This window comes from Vipera ursinii (assembly GCF_947247035.1).
Source record: "Vipera ursinii genome assembly, chromosome: 7".
In the NCBI taxonomy this organism is placed as follows: Eukaryota; Metazoa; Chordata; class Lepidosauria; order Squamata; family Viperidae; genus Vipera; species Vipera ursinii.
The window spans coordinates 67,571,306-67,591,754 of NC_139521.1; the positions used below are offsets into that span (position 1 = coordinate 67,571,306).

General features: G+C 45.2%; 1 protein-coding gene across 1 annotated transcript in view; it reads right to left on the reverse strand.

The window, feature by feature from the left end:
* Nucleotides 1-250: 250 nt before the first annotated feature.
* The window catches only part of GPAT3 (glycerol-3-phosphate acyltransferase 3), a 36,247-nt gene continuing 16,048 nt past the window's right edge, over nt 251-20,449 (reverse strand). The window contains exons 4-12 of the mRNA XM_083367539.1: nt 12,786-12,860; nt 11,767-11,856; nt 9,183-9,276; nt 7,207-7,322; nt 5,470-5,525; nt 4,691-4,776; nt 3,850-3,978; nt 3,612-3,691; nt 251-1,514 (exon numbers count right to left, since the gene is read on the reverse strand). Of these exons, the coding sequence (XP_083223665.1) occupies nt 1,394-1,514; nt 3,612-3,691; nt 3,850-3,978; nt 4,691-4,776; nt 5,470-5,525; nt 7,207-7,322; nt 9,183-9,276; nt 11,767-11,856; nt 12,786-12,860 (847 nt within the window). The 3' untranslated portion in view covers nt 251-1,393. The remainder of the gene's footprint in view (nt 1,515-3,611; nt 3,692-3,849; nt 3,979-4,690; nt 4,777-5,469; nt 5,526-7,206; nt 7,323-9,182; nt 9,277-11,766; nt 11,857-12,785; nt 12,861-20,449) is intronic.

The following is a 20,449-nucleotide window of genomic DNA, read 5'->3' on the forward strand; positions in this document are numbered from 1 at the left end:
ACTGAAGTCACTTCTCTGTCACTTTTTTGCCTTCCTGAAATAAAGGCCTGCTTTGCGGTAGCTGCTGTCCTCAAATTTCTTCATCGTTTGGCTTTCCCCAGCCGGAAACAAACCGGGAAATTCTTCTGACAGTGGCTAGAAACTAAAAAATCACTAAATTTTCCAGTTCAGTTTGTATCGAGGAATCTCCTTATATCCAGTTCAGCAGAAGCACACATGCCAGTCAGCTACACAAAAAGTGGTTTATTTATCAAAAATCAAAACAGTTAACTGGCAAAATGGGGCAGAAGGCAAGGAAAAGAGGCACAAATAACAGAGATAAAAAGGATAATCACAACCATCTACATTACCATATCTATAGACCAAAGGGCACAGGGTTTTTCAGAGCCTTTAGAAACAACAACATGGACAATACAAAGGGAGTGGCTTTTGGTTATTCGAGGTTTAAACCTATTTACAAGTAGTGTCACCTCATCTTGTTTTTGACCCCTACTTTTAAGTCATCAGTTTTCCCACCCCTTTTTGTACAAGTACATAAGCTCAGTCCTAGGAAAAGAAAAAGTTACTGCTAGTTAGAAATATAGAATTTATTTCAATGTACAATAAGGCAACGAGTCATATTTCTCAAACAGTTAAGTGACAAATAAAGACTGCCAATACAGTCCAGGAAAGAAAAGCATTGTATTCCATATTTCTTTTGACTGATATTGCATGTATGTATGTGTATTCTATCCCTCTTTTAATATTTTACTACCAAGGGAGCAGACAGATCTGCAGCTTGGAGCTTGTAAGCCTCCATTTTCTTTTTAGGCAAGATGAAAAGCAAAAAATTGTTCAGTTTTAGAAGCAGCATTTGAAAAACAGCTATGGGGGGGGGGGGGAATTATAAGTTTCTCACTGCAACTCCTAAGGGCACCCTTAATTATTCCTACCATTTATTCCTTCCCATGAACATTTCATTAATAACAGCAACAAAAACACAACTCAGCAAAATGACTTCAGAAATGTTGGACCATCTATTCAAACAAACACACAACATCCCAGTGCAGCCAGGGAGGACTATTTGTTCAAACATTCTCTAATCACTTAAAAGATAGAACCATTATGTGTACAATTAAATAACTTGATTTTTTTAACATTCTTATATACATTTCCTTTGGGCAAGAATTGCACCCATTTTAGCTACTGGGATTTCTGATTTTGCTTCAAGCTAGTTTTCCAGACACCGAGAGTGAAATTCAATGGTGAGTACCAGAAAAGCAAGAAAAATGCTTGTTCCGCCCCCTTTTTTTAATTACCCACACTTGACGTTTTCTTGTTTATTTTCTATATGGGGGGAAAAATTCACCCTTTCTGACAGTGAACAGGTATGAGACATGTCCGCTGAGACAGCTCAGCCTGAGTTTTTTGTGCCATTCAACTGTGTTCCATTTCCTATGATCATCTTGCTGTAGTTCTTCTGTTCCTCTTCCTTAAAGGTTTCCTTCACTTTGGCTCTTTTCAATCCTCCGTCCCTTAAGAGAGTAAATAGGAAAAACAATGAAATACAATTATCTACCTAATACAGTATGCTATTAAGGTGGTTCAGTTGGTGTCACAAATCTGTGAAGAAGGCAAGTCTAACTAAGATGATGATCATCCACCTCCAGGTTGATCACCTCTGTACTAAAGGTAAAGGTAAAGGTTCCCCCGCACATGCGTGCTAGTCGTTTCCAACTCTAGGGGCCGGTGCTCATCTCCGTTTCGAAGCCGAAGAGCCAGCGCTTGTCCGAGGACGTGGTCATGTGGCCGGCATGGCTAGATGCCAAAGGCGCACGGAACGCTGTTACCTTCCCACCGTAGTGGTCCCTATTTTTCTACTTGCATTTTGACGTGCTTTCAAACTGCTAGGTTGGCAGAAGCTGGGATGAGTAACAGGCGCTCACTCTGCTATGCGGCACTCGGGATTCGACCCGCCAAACTGCTGATCTTCTGATCGACAAGCTCAGTGTCCTAACCCACTGAGCCACCTCTGTACTAGTCTACTGCTATTTGTTTGGTGCCAGGCTATCCCTGAGGAGTTCAGTAACTCCAATTATTGCAAAAAATGGCTTTCTAGTATGCTTTGGCTACTGAGGTTAGTGCCATATAAATTAGACAGCTAGACAATAAAGAGATGGATGAAAAATAGAAGGATGATAGCCGGATGGATGGACCGACAGATTGATAGATGGATGGACAGATACAGACAGGACAGACAGATACAAATGGATAGGTGGGTGGATAGAAAAGAGACACAGACAGATATGGATTTGCCCCATTTTACCTTTCTTGCTACAGTTAAGTTAGTAACACAGTTGTTAAGTGAATCTGGTTTCCCCATTGACTTTTATCACAAAGTCGTAAAAAGTAATCCTAGGACACTGCAGCTGTCATGAATATATGTCAGTTGTCAAGTATCCGAATTTTGATCGCATGACCGTAGGAATGTTGCAGCGGTCGTAAGTGTGAAAAAGTCATGAGTCACTTTTTTCAGTGCTGTTGTAACTTTCAATGGTAACTAAACAAATGGTTGTTAAGTTGAGGACTGTCTGTACAGTAAAATCTTGCTTCATCAGACCGTAGAGTCAGAGGAGCTGTCTGTTCTTCCCCCAAATCCAGTAAATATGGAATTACTTCATTTACATCAAGACAGTGTTTAAATAATGACAGCATCATTCAAACTTTAGGAGCTGTGGTGGCGCAGTGGTTAGAATGCAGTATTGCAGGCTGACTCTGCCCATTGCGAGCAGTTCGATTCTGACCGGCTCAAAATTGACTCAGCCTTCCATCCTGCCAAGGTTGGTAAAATGAGGACCCAGATTGTTGGGGGCAATGTGCTGACTTTGTAAATCACTTAGAGAGGACTGTAAAGCATTGTGAAGCAATATATAAGTCTAAGTGCTCTTGCTCTCATTATGCAAATGAAGTATATCATTTGTATAATAATGCAACTTACAATTGCCTAATATGGTAAATTCTACTTGCAAATCTTAAATGCCTCATTCAGACTGCAAGTCTGTTATTCTGGGAGTATGTCTGAATAGAAATGCTGTGCTTTATACCTAAAATCCACTAAACGTGAATGTTAAATCAAGGTTTCTTATAAAGACAACACAGAAAATATCGAGTTTCTTAACGGTTTTTAAGTCTCATTCAGATCTCTCAATTAATATCCTTCTTTCTGTAAGCAATCTTGAATTTATGCTCTCTCATTTCACAGCCTCCAAAGCATCTCTGGATTGTTCTACTGAACTCAGAAATAGTCGATTTATGACACACAAATATTGCTCACTGGGTTAAAGTAAAGTTAGATATGTACTGTATAGATTATGTATCTGCATTTCTAAATTTCTAACCCTCATAATTGTAGCCAAACCCACAAACGATTGGAGGGCCGAGGGAGATTTGGATTGAAATGTTTCACCCCATCCTTCTACTGGTGTAATTATCATCACTGTCTCAAGATCAAAAATGTTTTTTTTTAAACAGTAAAGTTGATCCACAAAGGCTGTTCAATCCAGGATAAGGAATTTGCTCCTTTTCTAAAACTTCTTTTCTTTCCATTAAAACAGCAGAATCTTTTTCCTTACCAGGATAATTCGGTAAGGCCTCCTTGGTGAGCTATAGCAGATTTCACCCTGTTGGCAAATTCAACAGCATCTTCTCCTTCCTGTATATAAATGAACAAAACGAGAGATAATCCAATCATCAATACGATAGCAAAAAAAAAGGTAATTCCCTAGCCAAGAGGAAGTGGAGCTCAGAAAGCAGAGAGGTTTCTGGAAGAAGTTGTAGTGACCCACAAAAAGAGTCAATAACAGGAATTACCTTTCTTGTCACGGGTGGCAGGTACCACACCTGGCACACAATGGCCCAGCTAGTCATCATTCGCAGGATGTAACTCACAATGTTATACTTGCTGCTGTTCCAGAAGGCATCACCAAACCGTGGGTCATACTGCAACGGAAAGGAAAGCTTGAAGGGTCATCTGCATGCTCAACGCCATCATACAAGAAGCTGCTTCAGAACATGTCAACCAACACACGACAACAGCAGCAGAAACTTCTGAACTGTCTAAACTTGGTTTGTTTTCTTGCAGAGGTTTTATTACCCAAACTAAGTAACATCGTTAGTGCTAGTAAAGAATGGGGTTTGCTCTCATTTTATATTCTAGTGGCTTGCCCGGTCAACGTTGGCAGGGGTGAACTTGGAGCTTCTTTGGTTGGGCTGTTTACTATTGGCATGTCTGGCGCTTCCTTGAATCTCTTAAGGCCACTCCCACCAACACTGACAGGGCTAGCCATAGAATATAAACAAGATCGATGGGACCCATAGCAAGCTTTGCATTCCTGGTGTGCTAGATAGATGGAATAGGAGAGAGGCAGTCCTTCACAAAAACCTGGCCCCAACCTGACCCATGTAGGCAGGTAGATCAGATTAAGAAATGAACTCTACAGGGGGACTAAGACTACTGAGATTGGCTAAAATTACAGAATTCTGAAAGCTTGATCGTGCTGTACCTCTTCCTCCTCCTTACATTTCAATGAATTAGGGAAATACTGTCTAAGCCACTTCCAAACTTTTGCTGGACATTCTGGACTTTAAAAACGTTTTATCCCTCAGCTTGTATATTTCCATCAAGGTCACCTTCCTGATTCTCTTCACATACCTTGATGGCTACAGGGTAGATGGTAGCACCTATTTCGAAGCTCCCCTTTTTAAACATCATAACTGAAGTGTTGTTTATGCAGGTGCCTGGACAAAAAAGAGAGAAAGAGATAAACAGGTGCTTCCTGTCAAGATATATATAACTAATTAATAGCATGATCCGAGACCCAGCTTCTCTCGAGATTCTGCATCTTGCAGAATGGAGTTCAAGCAAACACAAATTCAGTTTTCCTCTGGACCACTAACTTCATGTATGAGGGAGGGAGGGAGGGAGGGAGGGAGGGAGGGAGGGAGGAAGGAAGGAAGGAAGGAAGGAAGGAAGGAAGGAAGGAAGGAAGGAAGGAAGGAAGGGAGGGAGGGAGTTGCATGCATTTGTAGGCCACTCCTCTACCTAGTTTGAAATTCTCCATGCTTCTAGATAACCTTCCGAACTGAACTCATGTTAACTTCCCAACATCTAGTCAAGCGATAGCAACCATAAGACCAAATATAATACTACTACGATGCTGAAATTTCCTCAAAGTTGATATCATTTTTGTCCCTTTTTACGAAAAACTGACAGATAAACGTTTTAATTTTAATTCATCTAATATCCTTGCCTCTAAAAAGCTTCAAATATTCCCCCTACCCCAATTTTTTCTTGCCTCAAAGCATGAGTGATCACATAACATTATGGCGTGGGTATGAAGGGAAAAATAATTCACTCAAGACTTGATTATAAACAACCACCCAGAAACAAGTGAAATAGAAATGTACATTCTTCTGGCCTTTGGATTTTACCTTCTGGAAAAATTAGGATCGGCAATTTGTCCTTGTTAGAAATGTGTTCCCTTAGTCTAAAAAAATGGAGAAATATGTTTAGGCATTCCCTCAGAATACAGGAGACTTTCATACTTGACTCACCTTACAATATAAGAGGATTCAGTCAGGTTTTAAAGGAGGCAACAATAAAAGTTTTAATGATAGGAGGAGATGCTATGAGGCAAAAGGCTCATTTTTTTAGGACACAGCCAAACTCAGACTGCTATGAACATGCCATTGTCTTCAACCTAGTAGTTGTCAGGTTTTAAACCACATATCCTATCAACAGGCTGTGCTGATGGGAACTGCAGTCTAAAATCTCCTGAGTGTGCTTATAAGAGTCTATTGATCTAAAACAAAACTTCCTTATGCCTCCCTTGAAGCAAAGGGAAGGTATACATTCGTTAACCTAGTTCTGTGGTCCTATTTATTTCTTGTCTTCCTCCCAACTTTCGAAAGATAATGGACTTTTATAATAGCCATTGTACATAAAGAAACTGCAACTTTTTCTGCAGTGTTTGGATGTGGTTTAAAACACAAGTCATCCCTAACTTTTTAAATGTTCTGAGTAGTATCTGAATGAATGACGCAACTAACATTTTCCAACGCCTTGTATACCATCAGAGGCCCCAGCCAGCTCCACTTCCTTCTTCCTGCCTTCCAATTTTCATACAAGGCAGACAGCCAAGACAGAGAGAACGCAAGTTACAAAACAAAGTCCAACATAAAACCCTTAATTCGGGAGATTAATGTAGTTCCCGAAGTATAACCAAGATGAGAACTAGCAATTACAATATTAGAGGCAAAGAGATGAGACACGAGGCTGCTGTTTAGCCGTGACACAGGATGAGAAATCAGAATAACAGAACAACAGAGTAGGAAGGGACCTTGGAGGTCTTCTAGTCCAACCCTGGCTTAGGCAGGAAATCCATTTCAGACAAATGGATCTTCTTGAAAACCTCCAGTGATGAGGCATCCACCGCTTCTGGAGGCAAGTCATTCCAGAATTATTCTGTCAGGAAATTTCTCATTTCCAGGCTGGGTCTCTCTTTGATTAGTTTCCATCTTGTTGTTCTGCCTTCAGGTGCTTTGGAGAAGGAAGTTCACTTGCTCTTCTCTGTGGCAGCCCCTTAGATATTGGGAGATTGTTATCATGTTACTGAGCCTTGGTGGAGCAGTGGGCTAATGCCTCCTTAAGTAACACCAGCTGCCTGCAATTAGTGCAGGTTCGAGTCCCACCAGGCTCAAGGTTGACTCAGCCTTCCATCCTTCCGAGGTAGGTAAAATGAGGACCCAGATTGTTGGGGGCAATTAAGCTGACTTTGTAATAATGCCGCTTGGGGGTGTGTGAAAGCCCTAACAAGCAGGCATATACATAGAATGAAGGCTACTGCTAAGGTTGTAAGCCGCCCTGAGTCTTCGGAGAAGGGCGGGATATAAATGTAATAAAAATAAAATAAAATAAAATAAAATGTCACCCCTAGTCCTTTCTTTTCACTAAACTAGGCCTAATTCCTATACCCAGTTATACCAGGACTTACACCCAATTGCTGCAACCATTCTTCATATGTTTTAGCCTCCGTTCCCCTATTTCATTCATTTTGTTAGCGTTTCAAAACGGGCAGTCTCACACGTCCTTCCTAAGCTGTCACTGGGCTTCCCCAGAACATTTTCTGATTAGCATGGAGAGAGGGAGGGGAGGAGAGAAATTGTCACCTTTTTGTCACCAGAAGACGATCTTTCATTTCCGAACGCTCAAACCAGACGTGAGGAGAGGCCTTAACTGTGGCTCTTTGAATGACACCCATCAAACCTGTGTGAGCCTGTCCAACCTGGAAATTCATCCATACCAAACAAAACAAAAAAGAAACAAATAAATAAATAAAAAGGCAATTAAACAGCACAAGTTTCTTCAACTCCTTAAGAAGTAGAGCTGCATTACAGGTAGTCTTCAACTGCGAAGTCGTGTCCAACCCACCACGACCCCATGGACAACGTTCCTCCAGGCCTTTAACATTTTCTGGAGTCCATTTAGGCACAGGCCTACTGCTTCAGTGACTCCATCCAGCCACCTCATTCTCTGTCGTCCCCTTCTTCTATTGCCCTCAATCTTTCCCAGCATTAGGCTCTTCTCCAGTGAGTCCTTCCTTCTCATTAGGTGGCCAAAGTCTTCAACTTACAACCATTCATTTAGTCCCCGTTCAAAGTTAGAACAACATCGAAAAAAGTGACCTATGATCATTTTTCACACTTACAACCATTGCAGCCTCCCCATGATCACGCGATCAAAACTTGGATGCTTGGCAACTGGCATGTGTATTCATGACAGTTGCAATGTTCTGGGATCGTGAGATCACCTTTTGTGACCACCTCACAAGCATATTCAATGGGAAGCCAGATTCACCTAACGACCGTATTACTAACTTGACCACTAGAAGTAATTCACTTAAGAACCATAGCTAAGAAATCATAAAATGGGGCAAAACTCAATTAACAACTATCCTGCTTAGCAACAGAAATTTTGGGCTCAGTTGTTTGTGGTTGTAAGTTGAGAACTGCCTGTATATACTTGAAGGCACCCGATTTGGAGAAAGTCAAAATATTTTTGAGCTGCCTCAACTGGGAAGCTCTGGAGACTACAGACAGGATCGTTGTGGAGAAAACAAGAGGCAGGAAGATTAGGTATCTCACCACCTTGAATTGACATGTGTTTGTGTTTGTTCATTTAATGACCATTTCAAGTCGCAATGGCACTGGAAAAAAAAGTAATTTACAACCTGGTCCTCGACATATGACCATCATAACATTCCCCACAGTCACATGATCCAAATTCAAGCACTTATCAACCAGCATATTTTTTTTAACAGTTGCAACATCCTGGGATCACACGATTGCATTTGTGATCCACCCCCAGCCAACAAGCATAGTCAATGTGGAAAGCTGGATTCGCTTTACAACTGCAGGGATTCATTTAACAGCCATGGCCAAATATGTCATAAAATCAGGCACAATTCAACAATTGCCTTACATAGCAATGGAGATTATGCTCCCAATTGTGGACATAAGAGGAGGATCTCCTGTATTATTTTGCTTGACAAAAACAATTTTTTATGGCTATGCTGCAAATATGTGGTTTTTCAAAAAGGTGGGGATGAAATTCAGAAAATTGGGATTCTCCTCATACAAGTGTCCCAAAATTTTTCAAACTCATTTTATCTATCCAAGACAGAGCAATTAAAAGGAACACAAAGAACTCAACTGATTAATCTGTTAATCACTTTCTATTATAGAATCCTTAGGGTTCACATATGGTACTCTAAGGAACTAATTAAGTTCTACACTCCTTACACTGATGCTACCACTTCAATTTCTTTTGTGTAAAATGTTAAGACTGTAATCTATTCAGGGCAGCTTGAACAATTTGCAAAACATGCTGACAGTTGCTAAATAAAATAAATAAGAGTCAAATATTTCCATTTAAATTGGCCAGCAAATAGAAACAAAAAAGTGGTACATATAGTTTATATCATCGCTATATTTCCTTTACATTATTTATTTAAGCATCAGTCTCTTTTCCCCAAATTTCCACCTCAATTCAGGGTAAGAAATTCTGCACAGTTCTCGGAAACCAAGAAACGACTAAGAGATTCTACTTGCAGGGCTTTTGCAGTTCTTAAGATATTGTGACATACCATTGCATAACAGCCATCATTCGTCAAGATTATTACATCTATCGGAGATGTGTGATTGGCTACACAAATTCCACCCTTCTGAGGTCGGTTCTCCCTGCAATTACAGTAACATGTGATTCACAACATTGTAGTAAAATAGCCATCCCGTAATCCCTCTACATTTGAGGATTGCACTGCTATTGCTCATTCAAAAAAGAGAAGTGTCGTTTCTCATGTGGCCTATTCACAACAGGGCCACACGAGCTTACAACATGGATTCGGAACTCCAATGGTTGGCCCCTCCCTGAAGTTATATGGCTGCATTTTGGGTAGTCTGGCAGTTGGGCTGCATTTACAATCGGTTGCAGCACCCCATGGTCATGTGGCCATGTTCTACGAGTTTTTTGCCAAAAAAAAAACAGCACTCACTTCCAGCTTTCAGCAAAACCGCCGACAGCAGCATCCACTTAACAGCCGTAGCTTTGCTTAACAACCAAGGTTAACGACTACCGCACAAAAAGGTTGTAAAATTGGATCAGTAATGTCAATGACCCAATTAAATGACCGTCAGGTTATGTTTTGCTCCTGAAGCCAATTTGGTCACATCTGTATATTTGGGTCTTTTATTGTATTAAACAAGTCTTCAGGATGGAAATGAAACAATTGGAGGACACCAATCTTTTCCCCTTCATCCAGAACCAAAAATTTGAACAGCCAAAGAATTAAGAACTTCTTCTGCGGAGTTATCACAAAGCTTCGTCTAGAAAGGTAACTCCCCAGGAAATTGAAGATAATAAAAACAGTGAGGAAAGAACCATTTCATGATTCTAATCAATAACTATTAATAGAGGCTCTATTTCGAGTAGTATATTTACTCCTGCTTTTCATTATCAAAACAATAATTGCAAGTGAGGAAGACTGTTCTTTAATATTGTCCTGAATAAACATGAAACAAATAATCCTTCTTTAAATAACTGTTCTGTTCCAGCCTACTACCGGCCCTGCAGAAATGTCAGGGACAACCCCTTTTCAAAAGGCAAAAGGCTGGAAGTAAGCCCGCCAAATTTACTTACACAAAACAGATCCAAAACAGAGCAAAACAAATACGAACCACTAAAACAGAAGCTGCTCAAACGGTTGCCTTCAGCAACCAGCACCTCCCACACATTCCCCTTTTAAACAGTTTCAAGGCGTGGCTTCTCTTTGCCTCCTCCCGAGGTGCCCCATTGCCTTCCTCTGTTTACTCCTGCTTGACTGCCTCCTGCTTCGGGCGTCCTTGAACAAGGCCAGCTGTGGGTCATCTTCATCCAAGCTGTCAGGCTCACACAACTGGGTCTGCGTAGTAACCAGATGGGAGGGGGCTGGCTGAGGGCTCTGCGAAGCTTCAGGGCTGTCCTCTGCAGGCTCTCCAAACCCCTCCTCCTCCTCCTCCTCCTCCTCTGAATCGTCCGACCCAACTGCCGAACCCACAGGCTGGCACTGAATCACAACAATAACAGAGGCTAGCCTCTTATAGAGATATGATAAAAGGATTTATTTACTGGTAGTCCTTGACTTCCAACAATTCATTTAGTGACCATTCAAACTTAGAATGGTACTGAAAAATTGACTTATGACCATTTTTCACACTTATGATTGTTACAGCATCCCCCTGGTCACGTGATACAAAATTCAGCCGCTTAGCTACCGACTCATGTTTATGACAGTTGCAATGTCCCAGGGTTACGTCATCATCTTTTGCAACCTTCTGACAAGCAAAGAGCCGTGGTGGCGCAGTGGTTAGAATGCAGCATTGCAGGCTAACTCTGCTGACTGCCAGCAGTTTGGCAGTTCGATCCTGACCACTTCAAGGTCGACTCAGCCTTCCATTCTTTCGAGGCCGGTAAAATGAGAAGCCAGATTGTTGGGGGGCAATATGCTGACTCTGTAAACCGCTTAGAGTGGGCTGTAAAGCATTATGAAGCGGTGTATAACTCTAAGTGTTATTGCTATTGCTAAAATCAATGGGGAAGCCAGATTCAACAACCGTGTTACTAACTTAACAACTGCAATAATTCATTTAACAACTGTGACAGGAAAGGTTGTAAAATGGAGCAAAACACACTTAACAAATGTCTCACTTAGCAGCGTAAATTTTGGGCTCAATTGTCGCAAGTTGAGGACTACCTTTATTAGATTTATTTTATCCCACCTTTTATTATTTTATAAGTAACTCAAGGCTGTGACCATATCTAATATGCCTCCCTCCTCCTCTTTCCCCCACAACAGCCACCCTATGAGGTCAGCTGGGCTGAGAGAGTGACTGGTGCGAAGTCACCGAACTGGTTTCCATGCCTAAGGCAGGACTAGAACTCACAAACCCCTGTTGATTGGCCCAAAATCACCCAACCCGCTTTCATGCCTAATACCGGACTAGAACTCCCAGTCTCTTGGTGATTGGCCCAAAGTCACCCAGCCCGCTTTCATGCCTAAGGCAGATCTCCCAGGTTCTAGGCCAGCACCTTAACCAGGATCCCTCAGCTACATTAATTCAATCCAGTTTGCCTAATTTGTTGACTGGGTTTATGCACCAACATAATTACAGCACCTACATGCTTCCACTCACCTGTTGTGGTAACGAATACTTCCTGAGAGTGCCCTGACAAGGATTCGACAGCAGGTGAGATGGACAAGATCACTCAGCCAGTCTTTGGTTCTGCAAAACAGAACATCAAGCGGAACAGGTTTAGAAATCTCTTCATCGGCGGATTCTCCAAACCACAAATTAAGTTTGCCATCTAAATAGCAAGGGAGGAGCCTAGACCCATCAGTTATTAGAAGGACAGCCGAGGCCCGAAAGAATCCTCAAAGACGGGGGTCCAACTTGGCAACTTTAAGACCTGTGGACTTACAACTCCCAGAATTGTCCAGCCAGCCAACAGTGAAAGAAATGAAATCAAATGATGAAGGTAATCTTCCTTAAGAAGAGTAATTTGGATCAGGAATTCCAGGGCTTTTTTTCCTCATAGAACGCCCAGAACAGAGTTCCGTCACCTTTTTGGGATGGACCCTTGTAGGGTAAGCAAGGCAGGTTGTATGACGTGTGTGAGTTCCGGCACCTTTTTTTTTTTTTTTTTTACAAAAAAAGCACTGAGGAATTCCATCACTAAACAACATGGTCATAAGGTTGCCATTACAATCTCGACTTACAACCATTCGTTCAGTGACTGTTCAAAGTTACAACGGCACTAAAAAACAGCCCTCACAGGACTGTTGCAGAATTGCCAGGGTCACGTAATCAGAATTTGGGTGCTTGTCAATCGGCATGTATTTGTAATGGTTGCAGTGTCCTGAGGTCATTTCTTTCCATTTGCAACCTTCCCAGCACGCTTTCCACAAGTCAACGAGGGACATAAAATTTTGCTTAACATAAAAATTTGCTTAACAACCATGAGATTCACCTAACAATTGCAGTGATTTGCTTACCAATACTGGCAAAAAAAAGCCTGTAAAATCAGCAGCAACTCACTCAACACTCTCTTTGCTTAGCATGAGAAATTCTGGTTGTAAGTCGAGGACTTGGTTTTGCGATTTATATTCCAGGAGTGCTGTTTATTTCATGAAAAAAAACCCAGATCCACTTACTGTCCATTTGGCAGCTTTCCTACCAAGGTAGTCCCCACAATTATAGACGTTATCCCAATGGCTGCCAAGGTAATTCTGAAAAAAGCAAAAAGAAAATGAAAAGTCCAAATGAGATCAGTGCGTTTTCTGTCCTGGTGTCCCTCTCTAGTTAATTTTTTTAAAGCAATCTCCTGATCTACTTATTATTATATACAACATAATAATATATAAATTTATTTGATTAATATGTTTGCTACATCACTGAGGGTTTTTTCCCCAGATGGAACAGAGATAAATTACATCAGGGTTTCGGGAGGTCCTCCATTCAGGTATAGTTGAACAACTTCAGCAAGGAGATTGGTAATGAACATTTGACATGAAGCTTCGTGGACATAGATCAGGCATGTCAAACTGCCGGCCCACATGCTGGATGCGTCACGCCAAAACCGCGCCCATCCCGATTGCCAGCAATGGGGAAAAAAGTCCCGATTCTTCGCTCGACGTCACGACATCGCAAGTATGACGTGCCTGACATAGATGGTTTGTCTTTCATTTCTTTTCTCTTTTTTTTCTTTTTCTGAAGACCTGGTTGTTTGAACAGGCCGGCCTGGACTAAGGGTTTGGGTTTATTTTTAACTATTTATTGTTAGAACTAAATTAATTTAATTTTACTTTTATACGTTGTATTTCATTGCCCTGTACACCGCCCTGAGTCCTTTGGGAGAAGGGCGGCATAGAAATTCAATAAATTCAATTCAATTCAATTCAAGGCCAACCAGATGGCTTTATGCATAAGGCAGAACTAGGGCCCACCGTCTCCCGATTTCCAGCCTGATGCCTTAACCACTACATCAAACTATCTCTTTTCTTTCCACGAATGCCAGGATTCAGTGCAATTATTCAGAGAAATTATTCCAAAAAGTCCAGCAAGCAATTAAAAGCATCCAATGGAAATTAGGACAATGCGTAATTAGCCAACACCTACAAAACATTTTTCACATTCTTTAATTTTAATTAGGCTCATTACCATCCTATTTTTAATGTCTTGTTATTTTGGATACAATTTAGCCTGCTTTGATCTGCTTGCAGAATAGAGGCTGCTTAGCCAGTCAAAAGGATACACTCAAAAGAAAACCCTAAAATTAAGAATAATGATTCTAAATCACTGAGTTGCAGAGTGGGGTCTAGGGACTCCTGGGGTATCCAAGAGCCTTTCAAGCGGTCTGTGAAATCAAATAAATACTTTAAAATTTCTCAGTTTTAATTTCTAATACAGAAAATATCAATGGATGCCATGCAGATAAACCAAAGCCCTTTGGGATGCTCAGTCACTCTTAAGAATGTTAAGCAGGGGTGTCCACCCTTGATAACTTTTAAGACTTGAGGCATTTAACTCCCAGAAATCCCCAGCCAGGAATTCTGGGAGTTGAAGTCCATAGGTCTTAAAGTTGCCAAGATTGGACCCCCTGATATAAAGAGTCTCTCCAGCCAAAATTGCTGACAATCAGTGATCTAAATCAATGACTGTTTTTAAGTTTCAATGCTGCTAACATCAGCTGTTCTTGCTTTGAAAACATATGGAGATGCAGCCATTTTCCTTAACTTTATTTTACTCTTACCCTATTTTCTGGTGTATAAGACGACTTTTTAACCCATGAAAATCTTCTCAAAAGTCAGGGGTCGTCTTATACGCCGGGTGCTGAAACTTTAGGGACAGGGCTGGCTGGAAAACCTGGAGCGGATCTCCCATTTGGTCTGCGCAGGGAAAGCGGGACCAATTGGAGAAGAAGCTGCACTCTGTGATTTTTAACAGTCTGGGGTCTGGGCGTCTTTCCTTCTAAAGTTGAAGAGCAGCTGCAGTCTATCCCAACTTGAAAGGCAGGTGGGGAATGCAGCAGCCAGAGCAGCTGCTTAGCTCTAAGGACATTTGACTCAGGAACTGGGCGGGCTGGCTGGAAAACCTGGAGCGGATCTCCCATTTGGTCTGCGCAGGGAAAGCTTTAGAGTGAATTAGGAAAAGTTTAATCCACTTGCACTGTTTTATGTTTACATGTTTGATGACAAACAGCCTTATGTTTATAAGTGACAGTTTTCCTACTAAGTACCTGCATGTCATAAGCATTTGAATTAAAATTACGATTTTAAAATCAAATCTGATGTTTTTTAATTTTTATTTGGTGAGCGCTGGAAGAGGGGTAGTCTTATATGGCGAGTATAGCCCAAACCCTATAATTTAACAGGAAATGTAGGGGGTCGTCTTATACGCCCAGTCGTCTTATACACCGGAAAATACGGTAGTTAGAATTATATGATGCTGGGAGGGAGGAGAAGGAATGTGTATGGGAGTTAGTTAGACATAACAATATTGCAATTGTATGAGAGTCAAGGTTTTTTGAAATAAGAGATAAGAAATGGCGGGTTGGAGAACTGGAGAGAAACCCTGCCTTTCAAATTAATTGTAGAATGTGTTTTATGACTGTTAATTAGAGGAGGGATTTGCACTAGATGCTATGTGTTTGGGGGAGGGGAATTCAGATTTTGGCTTCACCTATGTTTGTGCCGATGTTATGCTACTCTAATAAAGGTTCTTTAAGGAAAACAATGCCTCAAAGTTCTTGGAAGAGTTTCATCTGTCGGAACCATGACATTAAACTTATTCTGCACCATTTGGAAAAAGCCAGCTTATTATATAAGCCCCCTTTTCAATACCTGACAAGCTTTTATAAAAAAATTAGAAACCATTAACACTAATGCTTTCTTGTGATTCTCAATGAGAATTATGAAATCTGAACTTATTATAACCACAATGTTTGCATTCTGAAAATACAGAGAGCCAGCTCCCCAAACGGCAAAATCCTGAAGCAAATACTAATAACTGTGGCAATGTATACTTGCACTCAGGCGTGGCATATCTGTAAAACTGTTAGCCGTGGCATAAACACATCAGCAGAAGTTTTGAATAGTTCTCTAAAGGCATTCAAGGTACGTTCTTTGAATGTGTCACCTTGTAGAGGAGATGGATGGCATAGGAATTTGAGCCCCTGGGTAGGGGATTTGGACTATCAATTTTAGAGGCAAAGAATGAGGTAGCTTGCTGTTCGTTTTCTCCCGTCTATGAGTGGCTGTTTCCATCTGCTCCGTCTGCTGCTTCGCCTGCTGTTTCCAGCTGCTTCGTTTGTGTTGCCGCTGTGTTGCTGTGCTTGGTCTTGGCCTGCCGGTTTCTACAGCCTCGGCGTCTCTGGGCTACTTTACCTCGATGTCTCCGGGCTGCCTCGGACTGTTCCAGAGGGATTGTAGCTGGTGGTGACGGCGTTTTTCTGCTGTTCTGCTGTTTCGGGCAGCGCTGCTTCTTCTGGCCGGCTCTCGGTGGTTTTCGGCAGCGTCTTGAGGCTCCAGCTGATCGGCGGTGGCCTCGGAGCTTCAGCGGATCGGCGCCTCCATTTTGGCGCTCCGTGTTGGCGGCGATATCGGCGGCGGCTTCGGAGTTCCGGCTGATCTGATTCTAACACTGATTCCAACTGATTCCAACAGTTTCTGCTGTTTCGGGCAGCGCTGTTTCTTCTGGCCGGCTCTCGGTGGTTTTCGGCGGCGTCTTGAGGCTCCAGCTGATCGGCGGTGGCCTCGGAGCTCCAGCTGATCGGCGCCTCCATTTTGGCGCCTTCGTGTTGGCGGCGATGTCGGCGGCGGCGGCGGCGGGGATCTCTCTGTTGGACCTGCCTCGGGCCGCTTTCGGCGGCTGCGGTGTCTTCGGGCCGTTTCGACGGCGGAGGGGACGACCGCTGGTCGGCTGGGTGGCAGGGATGTCCCTGGTATTGTTTTTCGCGCCGCTGCCGGCGGCGGAGGTGGCGACGGTGATGGCGTCCTCGGGCTGCCTTGGGCAGTGGAGAGGACGACCGCGGCGATGGCGGCGGTGCTGCTGCTTCGCTTGCCTTGTTCCGGCCTCTGACGGTGATGGCGACGACGGCGTTTTTCGGGGCTTGCTGGCCCGCTGGCCCGCTCCATCGGCAGCGATATGGCGGTGGTCGGTGCTTTTCATCTGGTCTGCGATGGCCGTAGCAGCTCCGGTGGACTGCCAATTATTAATTCTTCATCTGCCTCTCTATTCCCCTTTGGACTGGGACGGACCTGGGTGCAAGCCGCAGTGGGAGAGCGGCTTGCTTTTACATCGGTATACCCATAGAGGTGGGAGCTCTATGGGTTATGCCCCCCCAGGGTGTACATTCTGGACCATCCCCCTGGCTCAGACTCTCGACCTGTTGTGGGAGGACGGGTTGGGGTCTGTCCCCGGGAGCATCCAACCGGGTGGCAGTAGGTTGGTCGATGGCCCGAATGTTTCACTCCCTTCCTGTAGAACCTCCTACTGGACTCTTCCATTATGGGACTGCCTTATCTGGACTTGTTGGACTTATGTACAGATACTCCAGCACGGACTTGCTCGCCCTCAGGGGTTCCCCCCTCTCCTGGGTGCGTCCCGCCTTTTTTGCCGCTCCCAGTCTCAATGAAGGGCCCAATTACTGGGACCCTGAGAGATGGCCGGGTAGGGTCAGGGGCTCTCGATTCAAATTTAATAGGAGGCCCCTGGTTACTTTTTTAGTTAAATTTTTTAGGGGGCTAGGGAGGGGGGTGGGGGGTAATAGTTGTTTGACTATGGGGGGTGGCCATACAACCATGGTGCAGGCCAGGCCTGGGTCCGACTGCGTTCGGGGGGAGCGGGGTGTGGTTACATCTGGGGCTCAGGAGCGGGTCGTGGGATTACCGATTCCCACGACACTGGGGTATGGCAGCAGGCGTATGGACAGAGGGCCGTATCGTTACCGGGAGGGCCGTCCCCGCTGTTTACAAGCGGTGAGGCGCTCCGACCCTCTGGTTCTTCCCCGAGGTGCCGGGAGCGAGGATGTGCAGCCTCCTGAGCTCCGGCTGGTGTACCTGAATGCCAGGTCCGTGGTTAATAAGGCTCCCCTTGTGCGGGATTTGGTGGAGGGTGAGCATGCGGACCTGGCTTGTATTACCGAAACCTGGTTGGGCCCAGAGGGTGGGGTCCCTTTGGTTGATCTTTGCCCACCAGGTTTCCGAGCGTTACACCAGCCTCGGGCTCAAGGTAGGGGCGGGGGAGTGGCGGTAGTTATCAGGGAGACCTTATGTCCGCGGGAGACCACCGTTCCTCAGATAGTCGGGTGTGAGTCTCTCTTTTTGAGGTTTGGTTCGGGGGCGCAGTTGGGCTTGCTGCTGGTGTACATTTCGCCTAGTCACACAGCGGCAGCCCTGCCTGAGCTACTCGATGTCCTCTCCGGTTTGGTGATTGAGTTCCCCAAACTGTTAGTTTTGGGTGACTTCAATCTACCATCCCTGGGAGGGTCATCTGAGTTGGCTCGGGAGTTCATGGCTTCCATGACGGCCATGGACCTGACGCAGGTAATTTCTGAACCGACTCATGAGGGAGGCCACACCCTGGACCTAGTTTTTTTATCTGGACGATGGTTGGATGATCTTGGTGGGGGCTCTCCATTTATCATGCCCCTGTCATGGACCGATCATCACCTCCTGCGGCTGGTCTTCCGTTTTACCACCCCCCGCCGTGGGGATACGGAACCAATTAGATGGTACCGTCCCAGGCGCTTAATGGACCCTGATGGGTTCCAGGCGGCGCTGGGATCCCCACCTGCCTCCGTCGCTCACAACTCGGCGGATGCCTTAGTGGAAGCCTGGGAAAGGGCAGCCACTGGGGCACTGGACCGAGTTGTACCCTTGCGGCCCCTGACCCGGTGCAGATCCCAACGAGCTCCATGGTTCTCCGCGGAGCTCCGGGAGATGAAGCGTCGGAAACGGGGCCTAGAGAGCTGCTGGAGGTCCAGCCGATCCGAATCCGACCGGTTGCGGTTAAGAACCTATATTAGGTCTTATCTCGCTGCGATGAGGGTGGCGAGGTGTAATTACTTCTCCACCCTCATCGCGTCCGCAGATAATCGCCCGGCCGCCCTGTTTAGGGTGACTCGCTCGCTCCTTAATCAGGAGGTGAGGGAGGATCCCTTGCAGGGTCGTGCCGAGGAGTTTGGTCAGCATCTGTCGGATAAAATCGCTCGGATTCGGACCGGTTTGGACTCCAGCTGGGCAGAGTCTGGCGATCAGGACACGGGCGGTCTTGTCAATGTTACCTGGGAGGAGTTTGATTCTGTGACCCCTGATGAAGTGGACAGGATTATGGGGAGGCTGAGCTCCACCACATGTTTATTGGACCCGTGCCCTTCCTGGCTGGTTTATGCAGCTAGGGAGAGGACACGAGGCTGGTTCCAGGCGGTGATATCTGCTTCCTTGAGTGAGGGTAACTTCCCCTCCATCTTGAAGGAGGCGGTGGTGAGACCCCTCCTCAAGAAGCCTGCCTTGGACCCAGCTGTGTTGAACAACTTTCGTCCAGTCTCCAACCTTCGCTTTCTTGCGAAGGTTGTTGAGAGTGTGGTGGCGCATCAGCTCCCTTTGGCCCTGGATGAAGCGGATTATCTGGATCCGTACCAATCGGGTTTCAGGCCCGGGTACAGCACAGAGACGGCATTGGTCGCGCTGGTGAATGATCTCTGGAGGGCTCGGGATAGGGGATGTTCCTCTGTCCTAGTCCTATTAGACCTCTCAGCGGCTTTCGATACCATCGACCATGGTATCTTGCTGCGGCGTCTCAGGGGATTGGGAGTGGGAGGCACGGTCCTTCGGTGGTTCTCCTCCTATCTCCTGGGACGCTCGCAGTCGGTGTTGGCAGGGGGGCAGAGATCGGCCCCTAGGTCTCTCGTTTGTGGAGTTCCTCAGGGGTCGGTTCTCTCGCCTCTCCTGTTCAACATCTATATGAAACCGCTGGGTGAGATCATTCGTGGTTTTGGAGTTGGGTATCATCAATATGCTGATGATACCCAACTTTTCTTTTCGACCCCAAACCACCCCAGTGATGCCCTCGCTGTGATGTCCCGTTGCCTGGAGGCGGTTCGGGTCTGGATGGGGAGGAACAGACTTCAACTCAACCCTGACAAGACTGAGTGGCTGTACATTCCGGCATCCCGGGACATTCAAAATGTTCCATCTCTTTCTATGGGGGGTGAGTTGTTACCCCCCGTGGATAGGGCTCGCAACTTGGGAGTCCTCCTAGACTCACGACTTACCTTGGAAGAACATGTAGCAGCTGTGACTAGGGGGGCTTTCGCCCAGGTTCGCCTGGTGCGCCAGTTGCGGCCCTATCTGGACCGGGATGCCCTGTGTACGGTCACTCATGCGCTCGTGACCTCTCGCCTTGACTACTGTAATGCTCTCTACATGGGGCTTCCCTTGAAGACCACTCGGAGGCTCCAACTGGTACAGAATGCGGCCGCGAGAGTTGTCTTGGGAGTTTCCCGGTACTCCCATGTTACACCTTTGCTCCGTGAGCTGCATTGGCTACCAGTTGTCTTCCGGGTGAGGTTCAAGGTCTTAGTGATGGTTTTTAAGTCCTTACATGGCATGGGTCCGGAATACCTCGGGGATCACCTGCTGCCGGCGTCAACTCCCCTCCGCCCAGTGCGTTCCCACAGAGAGGGCCTCCTCAGGGTGCCTCCGGTCAGAGAATGTCGGCTGGTGGCCCCCAGGGGGAGGGCCTTCTCTGTGGGCGCCCCGGCTTTGTGGAATCAGCTGCCGGTGGAGCTCCGGATGGCACCGGATCTCCGCTCCTT